This window comes from Oculina patagonica, chromosome 4, assembly GCF_052425735.1.
Source record: "Oculina patagonica isolate OP01 chromosome 4, crgOcupat, whole genome shotgun sequence".
Lineage (NCBI taxonomy): Eukaryota > Metazoa > Cnidaria > Anthozoa > Scleractinia > Oculinidae > Oculina > Oculina patagonica.
Genome location: NC_135761.1, coordinates 57,720,191 through 57,740,888, shown reverse-complemented (window position 1 = coordinate 57,740,888; position 20,698 = coordinate 57,720,191). Strand labels below are relative to the sequence as shown.

At 38.7% G+C, this 20,698-nt stretch overlaps 1 protein-coding gene across 1 annotated transcript; it reads right to left on the bottom strand.

The window, feature by feature from the left end:
* Nucleotides 1-585: 585 nt before the first annotated feature.
* LOC144650862 (mucosa-associated lymphoid tissue lymphoma translocation protein 1-like) lies at nt 586-17,342 on the bottom strand. The gene is made up of 15 exons (XM_078510625.1): nt 17,014-17,342; nt 14,261-14,365; nt 13,476-13,571; nt 12,598-12,690; nt 12,343-12,372; nt 10,924-11,013; nt 8,415-8,542; nt 8,099-8,168; nt 7,671-7,863; nt 7,223-7,297; nt 6,388-6,509; nt 5,675-5,827; nt 5,148-5,305; nt 3,999-4,103; nt 586-2,759 (listed from the first exon to the last, which is right to left on the bottom strand). The coding sequence occupies exons 1-15, from the start codon at nt 17,336-17,338 to the stop codon at nt 2,592-2,594; spliced, it is 1,911 nt and encodes a 636-aa protein (XP_078366751.1). The 5' UTR covers nt 17,339-17,342; the 3' UTR covers nt 586-2,591.
* Nucleotides 17,343-20,698: the final 3,356 nt, after the last annotated feature.

Genomic DNA, 20,698 nt, shown 5'->3' with positions numbered 1-20,698 from the left:
CTAATGTCGCCCATCGCTTTATCCGTTGTATATAGTTTTTAATAGTAAACTATGTAAACTAAACTGTACTTGGTCGGTCACCTAAAACTGCCTAAAAGGTCACCTAAAATTGCCTAAAGTCGTCATCGCCCTCGCCCAAAATCGCCCGTAATTTTGGACAAAATAAGCTAATCGCCTATCCCTTAGTCGCCCAAGACGGCGACTTGGGTCCAGAGTGGCCTAGCTAATCCATACCTCTGCGATTTGCTTCTTCCCCCAACCAGCTTTGAAACACATACAAGCGGAGAAAATGAAGTTACATTTCACTTGAATATTTTCCTTCCTTCCGGCTTCTGGAAACTACAAACTTGCCAGAAATGACAAAGGCTGGTTCCGATCGTGTCTTCGACAAACGTTCGTTATTAACCCGAATGTCTCACGACTGGACAACGAGCACCATTTCAAAACTTAGCAGTCCAAATTTTGAACTGCTGACAGTGTCCAAATAAAATATGGGTCACCAATGAAATTTCGGTAACTTGTCTTTCTCTATGCACACTGCAGACAAACACTTAAATGCTACATAATAAGCATCATCAAAGCAGCTCAGTTCATTTTATTTTTTAATTCCAAGATAAAAAACTGGGAATAGGTCGATACAGTTTACATCGCGATACATTTTGTTTGTGGGTGGGAAGGGTGAATGGGCAGGGTGAGCAGCGAAAACTTACCAGGAAATTTCTTAAAATCCCACTCCACAAAAATGTATGCTAATCAAGTGATGCTATGAAGCAACATCACTGTATTTATTTACACTTTTTTTATTTGTTTTTTTAATTATATCTTAATTTCTTGGAAAGGAAAAGCTTAAATCGAAAATACTCATATTCAACTCTTTATAGCAGTTATAAATCTTCAATAGTATTAATAAATCCTCGGAAAAATCGAGGAAAACTTTAATCATAATTTGCCTTATAAAACAAGGCAGTTCCAGACAATTCTGTCACACAATATGCTCTGAAATTGAATCAAACCTCAAAATAACGGCGAGATTTTCGCTACAAAAAGCATAAAATAAATAAACTTTCAAGCCGTAAACGAGTGTGAACGGCCACAATCGTACAATTCAAACCCAATTTTATCATCATAGTGTGTTTAACCTCCCCTGGGGGTACTCCATTTAGTGGACTATACAGGGAGGCTCTGCCCGAAAAGGGAACCTTTTTCTGAAGCTGGAGGTATACAAAAGTTTAATGATTTCACGAGTTGGAGTATAGAAAAGGACAGGAAAACTGTCATTAAATTATTTAAAAGCGCTTTTCAAAATATCTTGAACAGACCCAACGAATCCATAGTATACCAGGAGAAAGTGTTGTGTAACTCTTTTATACCATGCCATACAAAATACGCCTACTAAGGGCGAATTCCATTTGTCAGAACTGGCCGGCCAGACCGGTATATCCGAGAACAGAATTGCGTTGTCAGTCAAATTTGTCCTGTCAAATCGGTCAATACATAAATATAGTACATTGTTATGGTGGATGTGTGGGAAAATCTCATGCAAAAGGCCCATTTCACATTCAAAACCACCGGACCGGCCGGTCAGTTCTGACAAATGCAAAACGCCCTTAATTTCGTCGAGAATAAGATCGCAGCGCATGATCGTTTGGTTGCACACCATCAAATATACAACGGCTCTCCTGTATTCTGATTGCGTGTTTTTTTCCTATGGCATGGTGTAAATCAAAGTATATTTTGGGTTCGTCAAGTAAAAAGTTTAAAAAAAGATGCAGTATCCCTTAATTAAGGGGTATCACCGCAAGAAGCGTGGGCGAAGCCCGGGGTTTCTTTAGCGCGCGTCAATAATGCGTTCGCTCCGCTCACATTTGGGATAAAAAAAAAAATATTGCTTGCAGTCCATATCCCAAAAATAACTCGCCTATACGACTTGTCCTCTGAGGAACAGAAGTCTGAAAGCAACGCAAAGATTGCGTCACTTCAAAGTTAAGTTGCAACCACTGAAAAAATCAATATGACTTCTGTGGTTAACTATCGTCAACATGAAGTAGCTAGGGAGTCTGTCAGTCAGTATTGTGCATGTCACTGACTAGATGCTGATTGGGTTATTCTAACTTATGGTCGCCTAGTTTACAGTAGGTCAATAATCAGAAAGCCCCTCTACAGGCCTTTAGCCGACTATCATACACGACTGTTTAAGTTTGAAATATGCCCCATTATATTACCAGCAGTTACATAAACCACTGATTGAAAGGCTAGGGGGGCTCTCAATGATGAAGTGCGGGGAGGTATAAATAGCTAATTTCAGGGTATTTAAATTACGATTTTTGGAATTTTGCTTTTGTGTCCAAACTTTGCGTGAATTGTGCTCTGAGAATATTTTGTCGTGTTTGACGGCGTGGTGTTCAATGCAGGCGCCATTTGGACCACCCTGCATATTTTCTTTGAGAACCCACCCCTACCCGGATCTATCTCAAGCAGCTGTCGCCACCCTTCTACAAGAAGGACGATTTTGTACTCTCCTCAGACCTTGCTCGCGAGGAGATCCAAGATGGCGGCTGAATGATCAGCACGTGATTTTCACGTGACGTCCTTTAGACTTGAGTGCACTTCACGCCTGGCAATCTGCCGCATGTTATCCACCAGTCCCACTGAACGAACACAGACGACACCAAAGGACAGCCAAGGCGGACTGGGGCTTCCCAATCTCTGCTCTCATCACCCACGGAGTAAAATAATTTGAATTTTACCACCAGTGGGTCCTATGTGTTAAGAGAAGGTAAGGTAAGCTAAAGTTTGTGTCGAGCCAAGTGGCCCATACTGCCGGAGCTTATCCCGGTTTCTGTAGCATTGAGTGACTGGGAGTATTTCTACTCCCCCTAGATGGGATGCTAGTCCATCGCAGGGTTCCCCCAGCATTATTTTGCTGGTTCCCATTTATACATCTGTGTGGAGAGAGGCATTTTGAGAGTAAAGTGTCTTGCCCAAGAGCACAACACAGTGACCCAGGCCAGGGCTACAACCTGAACCGCTTAATCCCAGGGGGGTACTCCGGGATCAAAGTGACGGGGATGATCGATGGAGGCAACTCAGGACCCAAAAATCCCTGGACCAAAAAACGCCCAAAAACCTAGTCAAATCCTTAATGCGGCGCGCGGCCTTAGTTTGATTTACCCCAAAAAATCCCCTATTTAAATCAGTCACCCAAAAACTCATTTTCCTACCCAAAAAATCCCGGAATCGAAAATTCCAATCCCTCGCACTCCCTCACTTGGATCCCGAGTACCCCCCTGGGCGCTTAATCCGGAGTCCAGCACGCTTACCATTAGGCTACTGTGCTTCCCATACTGTTAATAAAAGAGGTACAATCTATCGACACTTTACATTACCTACAGTTCTAGTTTGGAGAACTTGATTTATATCACGGTTATTTTGTTGCGTTGATCTTTCTTTTAATTTGTGACCTAAGGGACGGACCATTGTTTTCTTGGAAGGGGGTATGAAACATTTTCCTCTGCAAACTTTTGTTTCTTCCCCTTTTCAAAAATTTTTTTCGTAAAGCAAACTATATTTTGTTATACATTTCGCGTTTATAAACAATTTATTGTGTCTTTCTAGGCCCTGCAAACATTTTTCAATATTTTTCATACCTCCCCCCCCCCCCCACCCCCCTCCAAAAAAAGTAATGGTCCGTCCCTGAACGGATATCTGCCCGCCTTATGTGTGCTACTTTTTACTGAGTAACTGCCCTATTGAGAGGCCCTGTGGTTGTGTACTAGACCCTGGATTGAGCAGTCCTGGTTTGAGCCCTGGCTTGGTTCACTGTGTTTTGTTCTTGGGCAAGACACTTCACTCTCTTCGCCTAGGTGTAGAAATGGCTACTGGCGAATTTAATGCTGGGGGTAGACCCTACGATGGATTAGCATCCCATCCAAGCCCTAGATGGGTGTCCATTACAAAAAACTCACTGTATGAACAACAAACTGGAATGTGATACATACTAATAGTTTTTGCAGCTGGGATAATTGCACCACTTGTTTCAACATCGCCTTTCCATTAGCAGGAAGAACTTCACCGGAAAGAAGACGAACCTTGGCTTTGACAGGCTATGAAAAAATAATATTTTCAGTATCATAAGTCACAAAAATACTTGCAGTATATCTGGAGATAAAATAGACTGTCCACAGCCTCTCGATTTTTCAACGCAAAAACAAACGAAGCGAGCGCGAGGGGGGAGGGGGCGGGAAGCGAGCGAAGGAAAAATGAAATGCCTCTATTTTTCGCTCTCCGCCCCTCACCCCTGCTTCTTCCGTTTTGCGCTGGCGTCCAGTTCTTTCCCATCTCACCGCGCGCTCATCGTCGAAAAAACACGAAAAATGAGGGCTGTGGACAGTCTAGAGATAAAAAAAAAAACATTTGAATCTTAAGAGAAGTGCGCTCTTGGGAGAGGTTAATTTTGCAGTGTTTGTGTGTGGCTAGGTCCATGACTGAGCTGTTCATTGAGAAGATACAATCCCAATTTCTTGAACCTTCAGGAATATTGAAAATTATGTTGAGAAATTGGGAGGAAGGGGAAGGAAGGGGATACGAAAGGGGGAACGAGGGGAAGGAATAAGGGGAACGAAAATTGTTTAAAAAAAGATAATTTCAAGAAACCAAAGGGTTTGAGAAGTCAGGATTCTACTGTATGATCCAACTATGTTAGCTGAGAGGCCTGAATGGGTTAAAATGGGAACTGACATTTGGGCAAATTTTTACTGGGTAAATGGGATTTGGGTCACTGGGACTGTAACCTGTTGCAGGCTTTTGGTAGTTATGGGAGAGCGAATAGCGTGGGTGAGCGAGGAAAAAGTAACTACCGAGAGCCTGGAACGAGCTACTGGGACTGGGAATCACAAACAAGTAAACAGTGTAACTGCGACTGGTATTTGGAAAATTGGGAAAACAATAGGCTGGCAAATGGGATTTGAGCAAGATTTGGGTTGGGAAATGGGATATAATACCCCCCCCCCCCCACCCACCTCAACGGACTGTCCCCAAACTGTAGATATTTGTATTCCAACAAGACCACAGAGCAGCTATTTAAAAAAGACATGAAATGCCTTTAATAAACTCAGTTAAGCAACAACAAAATATGACCACTAACTTACATGAGGTACTTCCAAGTCCATGACAACTTGATGCAGTGGAATGGGATTAGCATTGAGAGCAGTGATCTTAATCTCCATTACATTAGAGAACACCGGCCTGCACTCAAATGAAATAATCACTCCATCTTTATTGATTGGCGGAATTTGATCTGGAAGATCTGTAAAAATTGTAAAGGAATGGGTCTTATATTAAAACATTAAAACTAAATATTACCATATTAATTTTTTTTTTTTTATTAATGTTTTTTTTTTTAATAAAAAAAAAAAAAATAATATTAAAACTGCAAAACAAATTGTTCAAAAAGGAAGAGGGGTTTGGGGTGAAGGATCAAATTAAAGAGCCTTTGCAATGAACTTTTGTTAAAGAAGCGCAGGCATTCTCTCCCACAATAACTTGCATTTTTCCTCACTTGCCATTTCTCTGACACTTCCCCAGCTAACCAAATGCCTCAGTGGAAGAGGTCTTTTATGCTTTTAGTATCTTTTCTTGTATATTTGTTTGTTTTTCAATACTTGGCCATACTCACAGTGAGCCTGGGTCCACAGTTGCATACGTTCCTCAGACTCGTCTGTGCGAGCAGTTGGATCGATAGGATCCGTCAAGCGACAATCCACAACTGAGTCACTTTCATGGCAGGGTCTTTGGTTAAGACTTCTACTTCTGTTAGCATTACTGACATCTGTGGAATAGAAACAGTACAGTAGAATCCCGATTTCTCGAACTCTAGGGGAAATGAAAATAGCTTTGAGAAATTGAGGAGGTTTAAGAAATCCCCAGGGGGGGTACTCCGGCTTGTAAATGACGGGGATGATCGAAGGATTTTTTTGGGTTTGAAATTTTCGATTCCAGAATTTTTTTGGGTTGGAAAATTTGGCAAGTATTTTTTTGGGTGACATAATTCAAATAGGGGATTTTTTTGGATATTAAAAACGAACTAAAGTGCCTTGGCGCGGCCTTGGCGTATTTATGGTATGATGAATAATCAAACTCGAGCGTTATTGCTCCTCCTGGCAATTTAGGGGTAATTTGACAAGGTATTTTTAGTCCAGGGATTAAATTTGGGTAATGTTGGAAGACTAAGGGATTTTTTTGGGTCCTCAGTTTTGCCATCATTCGATCATCCCCGTCATTTACAAGCTGGAGTACCCCCCTGGGGAGAAATCGCAGGTAAAATTACAGAAGTACTGTCCAAGGGAAACAAAAATTGGTTTGAGAAATCTAGAAATTGATGTCACGTACCCCGAGCGACATCCATGAGGATGAGCTCAATTCTTTCATTTCTTCTAAGATGTCTCAGCAGATGAAGGGCGTAAAGACCATTTGGTTGCTCTGGTTCTTCATATGCCTCCTGCTGAGAGCAACTACAACAAAGGTACAATGATCAGCTCTCCTAACTGCCTCACATAAAAAATCTCAAATTTATAGAGAGGCTGTTGTCTCATCCAGCTCAACTCAAGATTCTGTTCCCTGCAAAGTGTAGTTCAATAAATTATCCATAACTCCCCAAGGAAGGGATTTTTCCTAAGACCCTCCCCCCCCCCCACCCCTCTGGATATTCCAGACATAGACATCAGACATAATTTATTTGTTTATGTTGTCTCATCCAGCTCAACTCAAGATTCTGTTCCCCCACCCCTCTGGATATTCCAATTAAGCTTCAGACATTTCCTTAAAGTTATTGGCCTTACGAACCATCCCACCCACAGGAATTTACAATCTTTTCCGTGGGGGAGTACGGTCATTTTCTGCAACCACACAATACATGTATATGCAAAAACCCTGCCGTGCTTCAAGGATTAGGTAACATACAATCACACATGAATGCAAAATCCAAAGATAACCATGTCTTTTCACCCATTGAAAAAAGAAGGGGAAATTTCATCACTTTAATATTGTCACTGTGCATATGCACATGCTAATCAATGTCCGAAGTAACCATTTACAGCTCCATCTTCAACCATTTTAATTACCATTACCATTTTCAGTAACTATTTACAACTTTACACCAATTTACAGTAACTATTTTAAAACACTAACACAAATTAATTTTACAAAGGTGTCTCCCAATACTTACCAAGAGTATGCAAAAATGTTGTTTCCTTTTGGTCCTCTTTTACAATACTGCACTGTACCACTTTTGTTTGGCAACCTGTTTTCAGGGATAAGATTTTTTAAATTTATAAACTGAATACCAAGTATCTCAATGCTGCACTGTTTTCAAAAAAAGCAATAAAATACCCTGGGGGTGGGATGGAACTCCCATCTAACAGGGAGGAAAGATTTCCCTACCTCTCAGGGATCAAAATTTGTCCCGTTGGCTCCTGCATGGCATCATTAAGAAGCCAGCCTAGCTGCTAGGCTTCATGGTTTATTAAAATTTGTTTTCTGTTTGAATAAATTTGATTTCTTCGTTTGCCTCCCCTTTTGTTGTTCTTTATTGTAGAAGTTTATGGTTAATGAATGTGAGACAAAAAAGAAAAGAAAAATTTACATTTTAAACGATTTTATTATTTTCTTCTTACCTTATTCGACAGGAATCGATGATCAACAAATTCAGTGTGGTGTCACATGCTTGCATGGTTTCAAGAATCTCTTGAGCGCGCAGACTATCTTGCCTGTTATACTTTAAATTTGCATCAACAGGGAGGAGGAAATTTTCGCCACCATCCTCATATCCATGACCAGCATAGTACAGGACTCCATAAACACCCTTTCCTAATGACATAAATACCAAACAAATTAAAAGACATGCATTATTCGTATTCTTCGTACTGGACTGGAACTAGCTTGAAATGGAGGCTAATGCCCATATTGTACCAGGGCTCTGTTTAAACTAGCATCAGTTTTAATTTTTAGCTAAACCAGTCATTGAAACATCATTTGAATTTAATATCACTGATTATGAGCAAATATTAATAATTATTAAGGTTTGACTGTTATATTATCTCACCTAGCATCCTACAAAATGAAAGCACTGCAATTCGCATCTCACTGAGAGTTAAGTTTACCAATGCCACGACCTTAAAATAAATAAGACAGAAGTTAACTCTATGTTTAAATTAAGTACATAAAATTGTATACTTTGGAATTTAATCCTTAAGAGTTTCTAGTAAAACAATTATTAGACTACACGCCCTCATTTTCCAAGAGCTAAAGTCAACTAGGCTGCACCTCGTTGACTATTCCGTCATAGAAAATTTGGGTTTGTAGTCCAATTGTTAATTATGTATAATCAGAACTCATATTACAGTAATCTTAGTCCTGACCTTAAATCCAAGTGTGTAAAGTGCTTGGGCGACATCATAAGCGTCTTTTTCAGAATAGAACAGGCCCTTTAACTTGTCGCACTCATATTGTTGATTTCCAATAACAAGAGCAACTTTGTCTGATACAACTGTAAATTGAAAATCACAGTTATCAGCAAAATGTGAATGAGAACCCTGGTTATCAAACATTGTGATCTGTTCTTGAGCACTCATTGGTTGAATGTTATAATGGTTAATGAGAGTGAAGACTACGAAAATGGTGTAACCTGTATGTAACGTAATGTAAGGCAAATATTAGAACTTATTATTTAAGAAATTGCCCTGACTTTTCCATAAACATTAAGAACAGAAGTTATCCATCTGATTTTAGTTCAAAAAGCACAATCTTGTGAGACCAGCTATCTGTTATAATAATAATTTGTTTTGTATCTGATCTTAAAATCGGTTGGTAAAAAACGTATAAAACTGAATTTTTCGGTAACCTTCGTCAGAGTTAAAATTGGTTCAGTTTTTGCATAATAAGTTTTTATACACCGCCGGTCTCTAGGGATGTTCCCAATGTTAAATAAACTTGTGGGAATTGCACATGCTCATTCACACAGTTAATGTCCTGGATAGAATGTATAGTCCGGCGGCTTAGCTAGAAATTTTAGTTGAATTGTGCACTTTTTGATACAAGCATGAAACTTGGCACAATGAAAGTGGTCACCAACAGAAATGTTTTCAGATATAGTGCCAAGCCCGAAAACACAGTTTCCATGGAAACCTTAATTTATTAACCCTATTCAGACCGGGCTTTTTGGATCTTTTCAGACCTCCGTAACTTCCAGAATATTTAAGCAATCACAATGAAACTTAGGGAATATATAGTATGTCCAAACACCTATCTTTTGGTATACGTCACATGACGTGACAATTACATCATAATGTCAAAAAAGCCGCCATCTTGGATCCGCCATCTTGGATTTCGAATTTTTTTCCAAAACGTCATAAAACCGCCCAAAATTACTGCAAAGTACTTAAAATCAATAAAACTGTGCTTAAAAACCGTAAAAGGATGAAAATAATTGCATTAAAATTATTTTTTCATTAATAGAAACACGAAAATTACAAAATTGGGAAAACATGCCTGTCAAAATGCCGTTGCCATGGTGACGTCAAGTTCCTGACACAACAACTTACCCTACCAAATTATTTCCAGATAAATTTTAGATAAACTCGCAAAGTTTGGTAGCGTTTGGTTGAATCTTGAAAAAGTTATAAGCGTTTAAAGTCAGCGCGGGCACTTTCCGCCCCTCCCGGTCTGGATAGGGTTAAAATCAATGAAATTTCGTGAAATATTTGTTTGTCCTGGTTTATAGACAAATACTATTATTCCAGGTAGTGATACTAAGTCGCACGTACAAAATTTAGAATGAAATGCTGTAATTTAGACTGTTCACAGCCCTATATTTTCCTATTTTTCTTCTGTTAGCGAACGGTTCACCGATAGCGAGAGACCTGGACGCTAGCGCAAAACGAAAGACGCGAGGGAGCAGAGGGCGGGGATCGAAAAATCTTTTCCCATGCAAAAATTTCCTATTAAATTATTAATATCAAACAGATGGTAAAAAATAACAATTGTAAGCCTAATCAAAAGCATTCATATCTGTATTTATGAATAAAAATTAACAATAAAAGGTTTATAAAAGTACAAGAAGAAATACTTTGTGGGGAAGGGGCAGGGGGGCCTCTCGGCTGAAAATTTCATTGCTGTTTACTAGCTGAAAATAGGAAATTGGCGTTGGCACTATATCAAGAATTGATTAGTATGCGAATGCTTGTAATCCTGCAAAGTTTGGTGCTTGTATCAAAAATCGCACAATTTAGGAGCTAAGCCGCCGGACTAGTAGCGCTTCTAGGAATAGACGTTCACATTTCTTTCTAAAATTTTTACATAATCCGGATAAATGTCATGGTCTGTTGTTTCCGCGTGAAATCTTATTGCGCTTTAGTTTCGGCTTGTGCTCTGCGCCGCGCGACTTCCACAATCTTTTGCTCTCTCCCACATAGGCAAAATCACATGTTTTGCATTTGACTTTGTACACAATTCCCTTGATCTGATTTGTGGCGGGGCGGTCTTTTGGTTTCTTAAACATTATTTAACATTGAGAACATCTTTAGAGACCGCCGTTGTATAAAAACTTATTATGCAAAAACTGAACCAATTTTAACTCTGATGAAGGTAACAGAGAGTTACCGAAAATTCAGATTTATACGTTTTTTACCAACCGATTTTAAGATCAGATACAAACCAAATTTTTATTATGTCAAATACTGATCGCCCTAATAACATCAGCTATCTGTTGTTTCATGACACCATTGGAAGAGCAAGACACCAACTTGAACGCCATAAACACTCAGAAATTTGGGATTTTCTTGGAAATTTGCTACATATAAACATTGCTAACAATTATGTAGAACTGCAAATGAAATATATACAAAATAATATATCAAAAAACTTATTTACCTGGCCGTTCTGGAATTTCTGGAACAACATTGGGTTGTCTGTGAGCGGTAGGTTGTAATACAACATTTGGTGCTTCACCATGGTCTGATCCTATAAGCAGGAATGCAATTACTGTATTCATAACAATAAATGACTCAGATCTTGAAAAAGTGCTATGACCACATGCAATACCAAATAATTGTTAAACCAGGGCCATAACTAGCAAGAGGCAAGATGAGGCACTAGATTTTTACCCAAAATTAAAAACAAAATATGTTTTGTTGGGAAAATAATCCCCAATTGAACAAGATTGATTATTCTCAAGAAATACCTCATGAAAAATGTCTTTGAAAGAGCTTTAGAGCTTCTAGATTTCAAAATTTTCTGGAAGGCATGCCCCCTGAGCCCCCTAGCAAGATCTTGCCTCCTCTTTGGCAAAGGTCTGGTTATACAGCCCTGTAAATTGCATATTGGAGTAAATGTATTACTTGCATATGGTACATTGTACAAGCTGATTACACTTGTAATGGAGTTTAGAGTTGGGGTCATAATCAGAAGCAAAGAGTGCTAGCTACAAACTAGTGAAAACCAAACTGATGGAGTCGTAAGCAGGTTGTTTGGTTCCAATTATGATTTCAATCCAGTGAAAATTAATTTGTCCAAGTCACAAGCAGAAAGGAGTACTCAGAGAGCCCAAAAGCTAGCATTGTGATTGGTTTCAAAATTGTTCTTCTGCTTCTGTTTGAGACCCTGACAATCTGGTTTTCACTGGATCAAAACTGACAGAGTCGTAAGCAGAACTGAAAGAAAATGGAAATGTTTTTATTCATGACTCTGCTAAAGACTTTTCAATTTTCACTAGGTTGTAAACACTTGTCTGTATGACTCTAATTACAACTCCAACTAGGACTCCATTGCAAGTGAAAACCAGACATAAAGGACCCCAGTCAGCCACACCTTTTTTTGTTTACATATGAGAATTTTGGTATAATTATATTTTTCGCGGAGCGTATGGTTCTAAAGGAGAGAGATCACTGTGAAACTGCTAATCAGAAAGTAATAAAACAGACTTATTTCTATTTATAAAACAGACAGATTTCTCTTTGCCATACAGTTTTCATAATTTTGATGGCATTCAAAATCATATCAAGATCCTTTAAGCTCAACTGATAAATTTCACTGCAAACAAACAAAAAAATTTAAAGAATAACTACAATAAGCACCAATAATTTTAAAAGCATTTGTGGCAGATAAAGACCTCAGTAAAGCAAATGCACAAGGATGGACGAGGATTTCTTTTTGACATGCAAAATGTCTGAATTTAGATGGCAGAGAAAATGGCAGAGGCTGACTAGGATCCTTTAAGTCTTCATTTTTTTGTTCAACTTATTTAATCTGGTACTGCATGTACTGGTAATAGCTATTCAACTTTTTACTTACCATTTTGCTGGTCTGTTGCAGGATGTCGGACTGCATCAAACAACATAGAAAATGAAAAAAACAGCACTTGAAATCTTTATGTTAACAATTTATTCACAGTTAAACATTCGAGCAGCAGCACTTATTTAGTTAATACATGAATGAGTTGTCAGTGTTACGTGCATCGAAAGATGGAGGTCGAAAGATTGTCGCTATGCACGTTACACTGAAAGCGGGTGTAAACATAATGAAAAATTATATTTTGACATTACATACCTTGCGGTCTTGGTTCTAAAGCCAGCGGTGAGCCATAATCATAAAACATGGTGTGCTGAACATTTGCCAAGATTTCTTGGTAAGGACGGGACCCTTAAAAGAGGTTATTATTTAACTTGTTATTCCATTAATAAAATCATCATCATGCAATGTTTAAAAGTGATTCACAAAATAAAAGTCTAATACTTTTTACATTTTACATAACATGGTTGCCACAGATTAGTTTTCAGAGTTCCTTGACTTTCCGGTTGGCATCGGTTCAACATTGGACTGATGCTGTTCTAAATTGTGAACAGTAGCTTTCATGTGGGGGTGCAGACTTTTTCCTGCACGCAATTGTAATTATTTAATCACGAGGCTTGTTGCCTTTACACTACTAGTCTTGCGACATCTTATTCAGGATCCATTGGTCGAATATTTACGTAAGTAGCATGCTGTAAAATTACGGTAGCCCAGTCAAGTATAACAGGCTAGCATAGTATCCTAGTTTGCATGTGCTCATTACATTTCGCATCAGTTCGCAGTATAGCAACATTGATTTTATTAGCGTTTATCTTTACATTTGCATTTCCCTGACCAAATAAATACAATTATGTGTCAGATATGGTAGCAACTTCCTTCCTCCACTTGCAAAAAAAATGCCAAAATCACACTGACCTGAAAATTATGTTTCTTCCAACTTCATTAATTAGTGTTCAATCTCTGTGGTGTTATAATTTCAATTTCCCCTGACTTTTCTCCAAATTGTCAATTTTTCCTGACCCAAAACAAAATTCCCTGACCTTTAAAAATGTTTCCCCTGACCATTTTTTGACATGTGGCAGCCCTAACTAGCTTTTAACAAACTATAGTGTAGCACACAAATTGATCTAACTTACTTCCATCAGCTCCATCATAGTACATTTGTCCTGTAGGTGTCAGGTTGTTATTGTAGAGATACTCGTTTTCTTGAGGTGGACGTGTTTCTTTTAAATCTAAAAAGCACAAGGTTGCATTGTAAGCATGGACAAATCACATAATTCCCACCGAGACTGTGGGTTACTTAGTACTTTTAAGGACTTACTTTAATCCGACAACCTCAAGTACCTATTAATTGACTATCAACTAAATAAAAACTAATGCTTATTTATTTAGCGACTTCACACAATGTATTGAACCAGCTAGTTTAATTTTTGCATCATCAACTTCATTTACTTTTCAGTCTCCCTGCCACTTTTTCCTTGAAAGGTTTTTAAAATTTATTTCAAGATTGTATACTTTCTTTGTAATTTTTTTTTGTGGCAAATAAAATAAAATTAATTGCCGGTATCATTGCGGTTTTCAGTGAAATGAGAACTCTTAAATTCAATCCTCAACCAAAGGTTTACGCTTTTTGCTGCCGTCAATCATCTTTACAGACAGTCTCGGGAAACAGAAGTTCACTTCAATCGGGTCAAATGGTCAAGTCTTTCAGGTGTGATTGCTAGATTTTGATCCATTTTGTTTGTTTCTGTTTTTCATGGTCAGTAAGCTGTCGCCATAGTTATGACTGACGGCAGCAAAAAACGCAATAATAATTATTTATTGTTTGTTGGATTTTGAATTTCAGTGTTCGCGTTTCACTGAAAACTGCAATTATAAGTAAGCAAGAAAACACTGGCCAGCCAGCCCACAAGCAACAAACCTCCTGTAGAGTATGCTCCAAATAAGTTACCAACAGGAGGCTGTGGCATCTGATGGGGTCTGTGTGTTTGATGGATGTCTACTCTTGGTGGTTGTTGTGGTATATCTGTTATAAAGAGCAAAGAAATATCAACAGTTTTACACTGAACAAACCTTGAAGTTGACCTACAGACATTGACCTTGGCCTACAGACAATAAGTATCCCTGGATGTCGGATGTACTAGAACTGTGGGCAAACCTGGTGGGATCAAACTGATCATTTATTACAGTGCGGCTACTGTAACCGGGGTCACCCAGACAAAGTTAACCAATCACAAAGCAGAACTGAAACAAAAGATTTCCACATTTTTAGCTTCAGCCAATGAAATGTCGAGTACAGAACAAAGAAATTTCAACTTCTTCGTTCGCCACGAAAACAGATCGATACAAACTTTGGCCGTATGGCGGCGCTGAATTTTCAGTTAATTTCAATTTCATCCGTTTTGAACTTGAGTGGTTGTGACAGCAACATTTGGAAGGTAAATATTAGCGATGTTTATGTAAGAGAAGTTCAAAACTGTGTAAAAACGGGGAAAGAAACGACCGTATCGTCTGTGTCAATGGTGCGTGGCGGAGTTCGCTCGTGACAATTTCAAGTTTTCTCTACGGCATCATAACGCGACGGTCATAGGTTAGGCAAAGTGCGTGGCGTATTTGCAACCAGCGTGATAAATTTAGTTTTCTGCGATGTCCGAGCGTTGAGTTCCACCGAAAGCGTATCGGCCGTATACATCCGAAAGTTTCGGCAATTCAGCTAGCTTGAATAAACACGCAAAAACATAAGCTTCACGAGTGAACAAATTGAAATTTTATTTTTATTTACTCAAACGACAAAAAAATGTTGGCATCGCCACTTTCACTGGTACGTTATACAGCGCAGAATGTCTTCCTTCGCTAGCATCACGTGTATTTATTTTCCAAATGGTACAGCTACCAAAACTCCAGTTGATGCCGTAGAGAAAACTTGAAATTGTCACGAGCGAACTCCGCCACGCACCATTGACACAGACGATACGGTCGTTTCTTTCCCCGTTTTTACACAGTTTCGAACTTCTCTTACATAAACATGGCTAATATTTACCTTCCAAATGTTGCTGTCACAACCACTCAAGTTCAAAACGGATGCAATTGAAATTAATTGAAAATTCAGCGCCGTCATACAGCCAAAGTTTGTATCGATCTGTTTTCGTGGCGAACAAAGAAGTTGAAATTTCTTTGTTCTGTATTCGACATTTCATTGGCTGAAGCTAACTTTGTCTGGGTGACCCCGGTTACAGTAGCCGCACTGTAAGGTAGCTAAAAAAGATCAGCTTTCGAGGTGCACGTTCATAGCTCAGTTGGTTTGAAACCCATTGAAGCCCTGAATTTTAAAATTTAGGCTCTCATTTTTTTCTTTCAGCTTCCAAAAAGCTGCCCTCAAACCCTGGTGGGGGGGGGGACTCCCTTATAAGGGCTTAACAGGGATGTGCGGTCCGATAGGGTATGGTTTTTAGGCTTTTGTGTCTTGAACAGGGTATATATTTCACCCCTTTTTCTCGGGGGTATCTACCCATGGACCAATGTCAAACAGGATAGGCTTATATGTCAGCACAGGTGTAAATTTATACAAACTTAGCCACAAGCCTACTTTTCACAAATTGTTCCGTATTGCTGACTTAAGTTGTTTTCAGCATTGATACTTAGCTTAATTTACGATTTCAACAAAGTAAGCGAGGTTCTTGTTTACCGTATGTCTGAGATGGGGTATCAAAAATTGGCATTCTGTCTTAAACAGGGTAGGAAAATCAGAGGTTCGTGTCTTAAACAGGGTCAGGGTTTAGGAGGCCGGGCCGCACCTCCCTACCTGAGGTTATGTCGATTTCCCCCCCCCCCCCCCCGCCTCCTCGCAGGCCTCAAACACAAACCTTTACTCTCTTTTTCCACAAGCAGTTTGCTTTTGTTTATAAAAAAAACCCAGAACACTTCTTCTTAATTTTATAACACTTCCATGGCAACATCAAATTTGAGGCTCCCCCAGGGGTTTCAGGGAACATGGCCATTAACTTTTTGAGAACAAGGGAACAAAAGGAAAATAAACCTGGGAACACGGGAACAAGAGGCTATTTTTGGAACAGGGAACACCAAAAAATGAAAAAAATCCTTTTAAGGAACACAGGGGGAATTTTGCTGGGAACAAGGGGACATGCACCCCCTGGGAGGCCCTCAAATTTGGTCAGATTTTATTTTCACGCAAACTGTACGGCATCAGAGATCGTGTCTTTTAATAATAGCAAATCTTTCGTTCTTTAACTGTCTGCATGGAAGAACCATTCTGTGGCCTGGATGAAGTCAATCAATGAAAAATTGTTAAAGCTTAATGTATACCAGCAACAATAGGAAGGCAAGTCAAACAAACTTATCCAGTTTGCAAAAACGTCAAATTCCACAGCAGTATAAAACATTGTTTGTACTCGTCACGAAACCTTAAAAAAAACTATTTCACTTTTTGTTGAAATAGCTCAGCCTACGAATAATAGCAATACTTAACCACAAACGGGCAAACATTGGTAATCACCAACATAGCAACAAATCACTTTGATGAAGCAGCTATCGATCCCAAATCTGCGTGCCCTAACACATCACGGAGGTAACAAATAATTTATATGAGATCGAACTGAGTATACTATTAAACTGCCCGTCAATTTACCTTAAGATCTGCTCTACTACAGAATTTACCTGTAAATTCCACAGGCCTAAGTAGTTCAACTGCATCATCTCTTCTCATTCCCTTGAGAAGCTCGATCAAATCTGTCACTGTTTTTGCTTCTCCTTGATCGGCGCCCGACATCATCCATTCGCCCAACAACGCAACTGTCGGGTTTTTCTGATACTCTAAGTTCCTCACGCGTTCGTAGGTATAGCCCATTTTTCCAGCAAGATATCTAAAGTCTTTTAGAGGATGTCTTGGATTAAGTTTCATGCTAAGCTTTTCGAGTATGTCCATGCTTAAACTTGTCATAAGTGTTGGAACACGAACGAAATCTGTCTTGTTGGCCGCCATGTTGTCTTCTGTCACTTTTGGTTCCAGGGGAGGGTGGAGGGTATTCTTGTCGCACTCATTACGTCATCTTACCGGAAATTTTTAAAATGCTGCAAGAATGTTCCCTCAGCCGCTCAATCCAAAACAATGTTGGATTAAAAAGCTTGATCGTTTAGCCGGAGCCCCCCCGGGGGGGGGGGTACTCCCATAAATTTCGGATAGGGGTGTGCCGCCAAGGTTCTTAAACCCTGACCCGATAAAAAAAGCGAAAATTGATACCCTTTTAAAGGCCCAAAACCGAAAAATGACACCCTATTCAAGGGGAAGAGAAGCGTTCCATGACGACCCAAATAACGGCTAACCGCGCACGGCAAGACACAAATCTCTATAAAATCGCTTTACTAATAACTGAACAGAAAATTCAGTTTTAAAATACCTTTTTTGGTTTAGCTGGGCGTTTATTTTAGCTTATAGAATTTAGGTACCCTATCTAAGGATCACACCGGGAACTTATTGCCAAAAGGAGCAAAAATGATACCCTATTTAAGGACCGAGAACCTCAAAAACCATACCCTATCGGGCGCCACATACCTATATAGGCCACAGATGGGAGTACCCCCCCCCCCCGGGGCCGGAGCTTAAACGAGGCTCGAAACCAACCGATTATTCCTAAGCATAAGAAGTAGCTCGTAAACAATGAAAAGCAACACAAACGTGATTTTATGAGACAAGTTCGTCAGATTTTTGGTTCAAAAGGTTTGCCACAGAAGCAAGAATAATTATTCTGAAGTAAATTCACCCCTTCCATATTTTTTCGTTATATCGTGGTGTAAACATGGCCCTGCTAAATGCAGTGTTTCGGAGGATGGTCAACAATATTTATACCATAACTGAGAGAATTCTCGCGCGTTGATTGGTCTAAAGTTATGGTCGATGAGAGTGTAGACCAAAATGTGGTCGATTTGTTAATCATACCGGGAGGCTCGGTTCCGGGGTCTAAACTTTTCCATTTTTGACAGAAATGTAGCCTCTTTCACGTGCCTACAGTATAAACACTGCATACCATTTCTATAACCTATATAATACTTTGATGCATTAGCCTTAAGTTGCATCTAAGGTATTTTGAAGGAGAAGTTTTATCAATGACAATTTTCCCTACCCTTTTTCATACTTCAACTCGTGAAATCCCTACCCTTCATATACCACCAGCCTGAAAAAAGCCCCTGTCGGTCGGAGCATCCTCCCATAGTCCACTCACACCCCTCTGCGGACGATTGAATCAAAAAAAGCCGAATCCAATCAATTTTAAATAACTATATTTACCAGGAGACTGTATCTACAAATTGTGTACTAAGGTCAGACTTAACAAAGATTTAGCCAATCCTAAAAGTGGCTCTTCTCAGTTATTTATTTCTTGAGAGCGGTGGTAAATACTTTCGCACGTATCGAGTCCGCCTGCGTGTTTAGTGCTGGTTTTCTCTCGCGAATTAAGGCGGACTCGATACGTGCGAAAGTATTTACCTAATTAAATACCGCACGCACTAACACTGTGAACGCTATTGACCGCGAAACACTGCTTTTAAAATATTCTAATATACTCTATCACCTCTATTTGCATTTAAACTTAACTCGACCGTTATTTTTCTCATATCTACTTGAGTAGTATAGGAGTTGGGGGTACGAGATCATAAAAATTTTTATAATCTCTTACATCCCCAACTCCTATACTACTGCACAGCACTGGATCCAAAAAATAGAATCAAAAATAGAATCAAAAAATAGAATCAAACATGGAATCAAAAATGAAATCAAAAATAGAATCAAAAATGGATTCAAATATTGGAATCAAATATTAGAATCAAAAACTGAAATTCAAACCCTAGAAAACCAAGCCTGTAAAACCAAGCCTGAAAAACCAACCCTAACTCAACCCTAGGTTCAAAATAAAAAAAATCTCTTATAGTGTTTTTTAAAATCTTGGATTCAAGTGCGTTTAAAACAAACTGAATCCCTTGAATAATTATAACAAATCGAACGATGGCCTCTCAGCATTGGAAATCAAAACAATTGACCAATGGCAATCGTTCGATTTGCATTTCTTAAAATTGCATTAGTACTTATATCTTTATTAGTAGATAATGTTAAGATGACATGAACCATCGTCCCTTTAGAATTATTAGAAGAAACGAAAGCATATGGTCCGTTTTTTATTGAAACGATTTCAGCATCATATAATTGGGTATTTGAGTGTAATTTACATATGAAACCCGAGGTTATGATATTTGGGATATCATAAAATAAAAATCGTCCTTGAATCATATTATCATTTGGTTGGATCAGTGTGGTCTTTCGAGATATTATAGGGATGGTGTTAATAGCTTCAATTAATGAATAGTTAACTAATTGATTGCCATATCTCTCAAATATATTTTCGCCTAGTAAGGCTGATATCGGAACAAATTTTACATGTTTAAACCGATACTTCTTAATTCTTTTACTAAAATCGGCAACAAGTTTATCATATATTGATTTATTCCAATCAATTGTATCAATTTTATTAATAGCTATAACTAATGAATCAATGCCCATGGCTTTGGCTAAAAGAGCATGCTCGATGCTTTGGCCAAGAAGTCCGCTGTTGTACTCTTTCGATCTGATAGAAATTACTAGAATGGCGATATCTGCCAAACTTGTCCCCAAAATCATTTCTGAAACTAGTTCTTTATGCCCAGGAACATCTATGATTTCAAATTTTTTACCTTGGTACTCAAATTGAGCTTTATTCATGGAATAAGTCTTGCATCTCATCCTTTCATTATCATCAGTATCTAATAAATGAGACAGCTTGAACTCATCAGACTTTTTTTTTATCTTATCAATCACCTGCCCATCGATAGTTTTTGATCCAACCAACAAACGGCCCGCTAATGTGCTTTTTCCGTGATTTACGCTACCAATCAATACAAATTTCATAATTATATTACTATTATTACAAATACTTTATATATTTTTTTGTTTTATAGTGTGTTTATATATGTTGTAGATCCTTCATTGGTATCCAACTATTAAAATCATCATTATATCCCTTCCATTTGACAAGAGCCTGTTTCTTTTTGTAGTCTCTACGGATCACTTTATCAATTCTGAATACATCCTGTTTTGCTTTTAATAATTCAGGTTCATAAAAGCTTCCTTGTATGTCTTCATTATTGAGATCTTTCAATTTGTATGTAATGGGATTAGTATGTTGGATCTTAGTAATTACGAACATTTCTTCACTCCAATTCGGTGTATAACCCTTATCGAAAACAATTCGTTTATACTTAGATATTCGAACCTTGTCACCAACCTTAAATTTGGGTTTAGCTGATAATGGCTCCA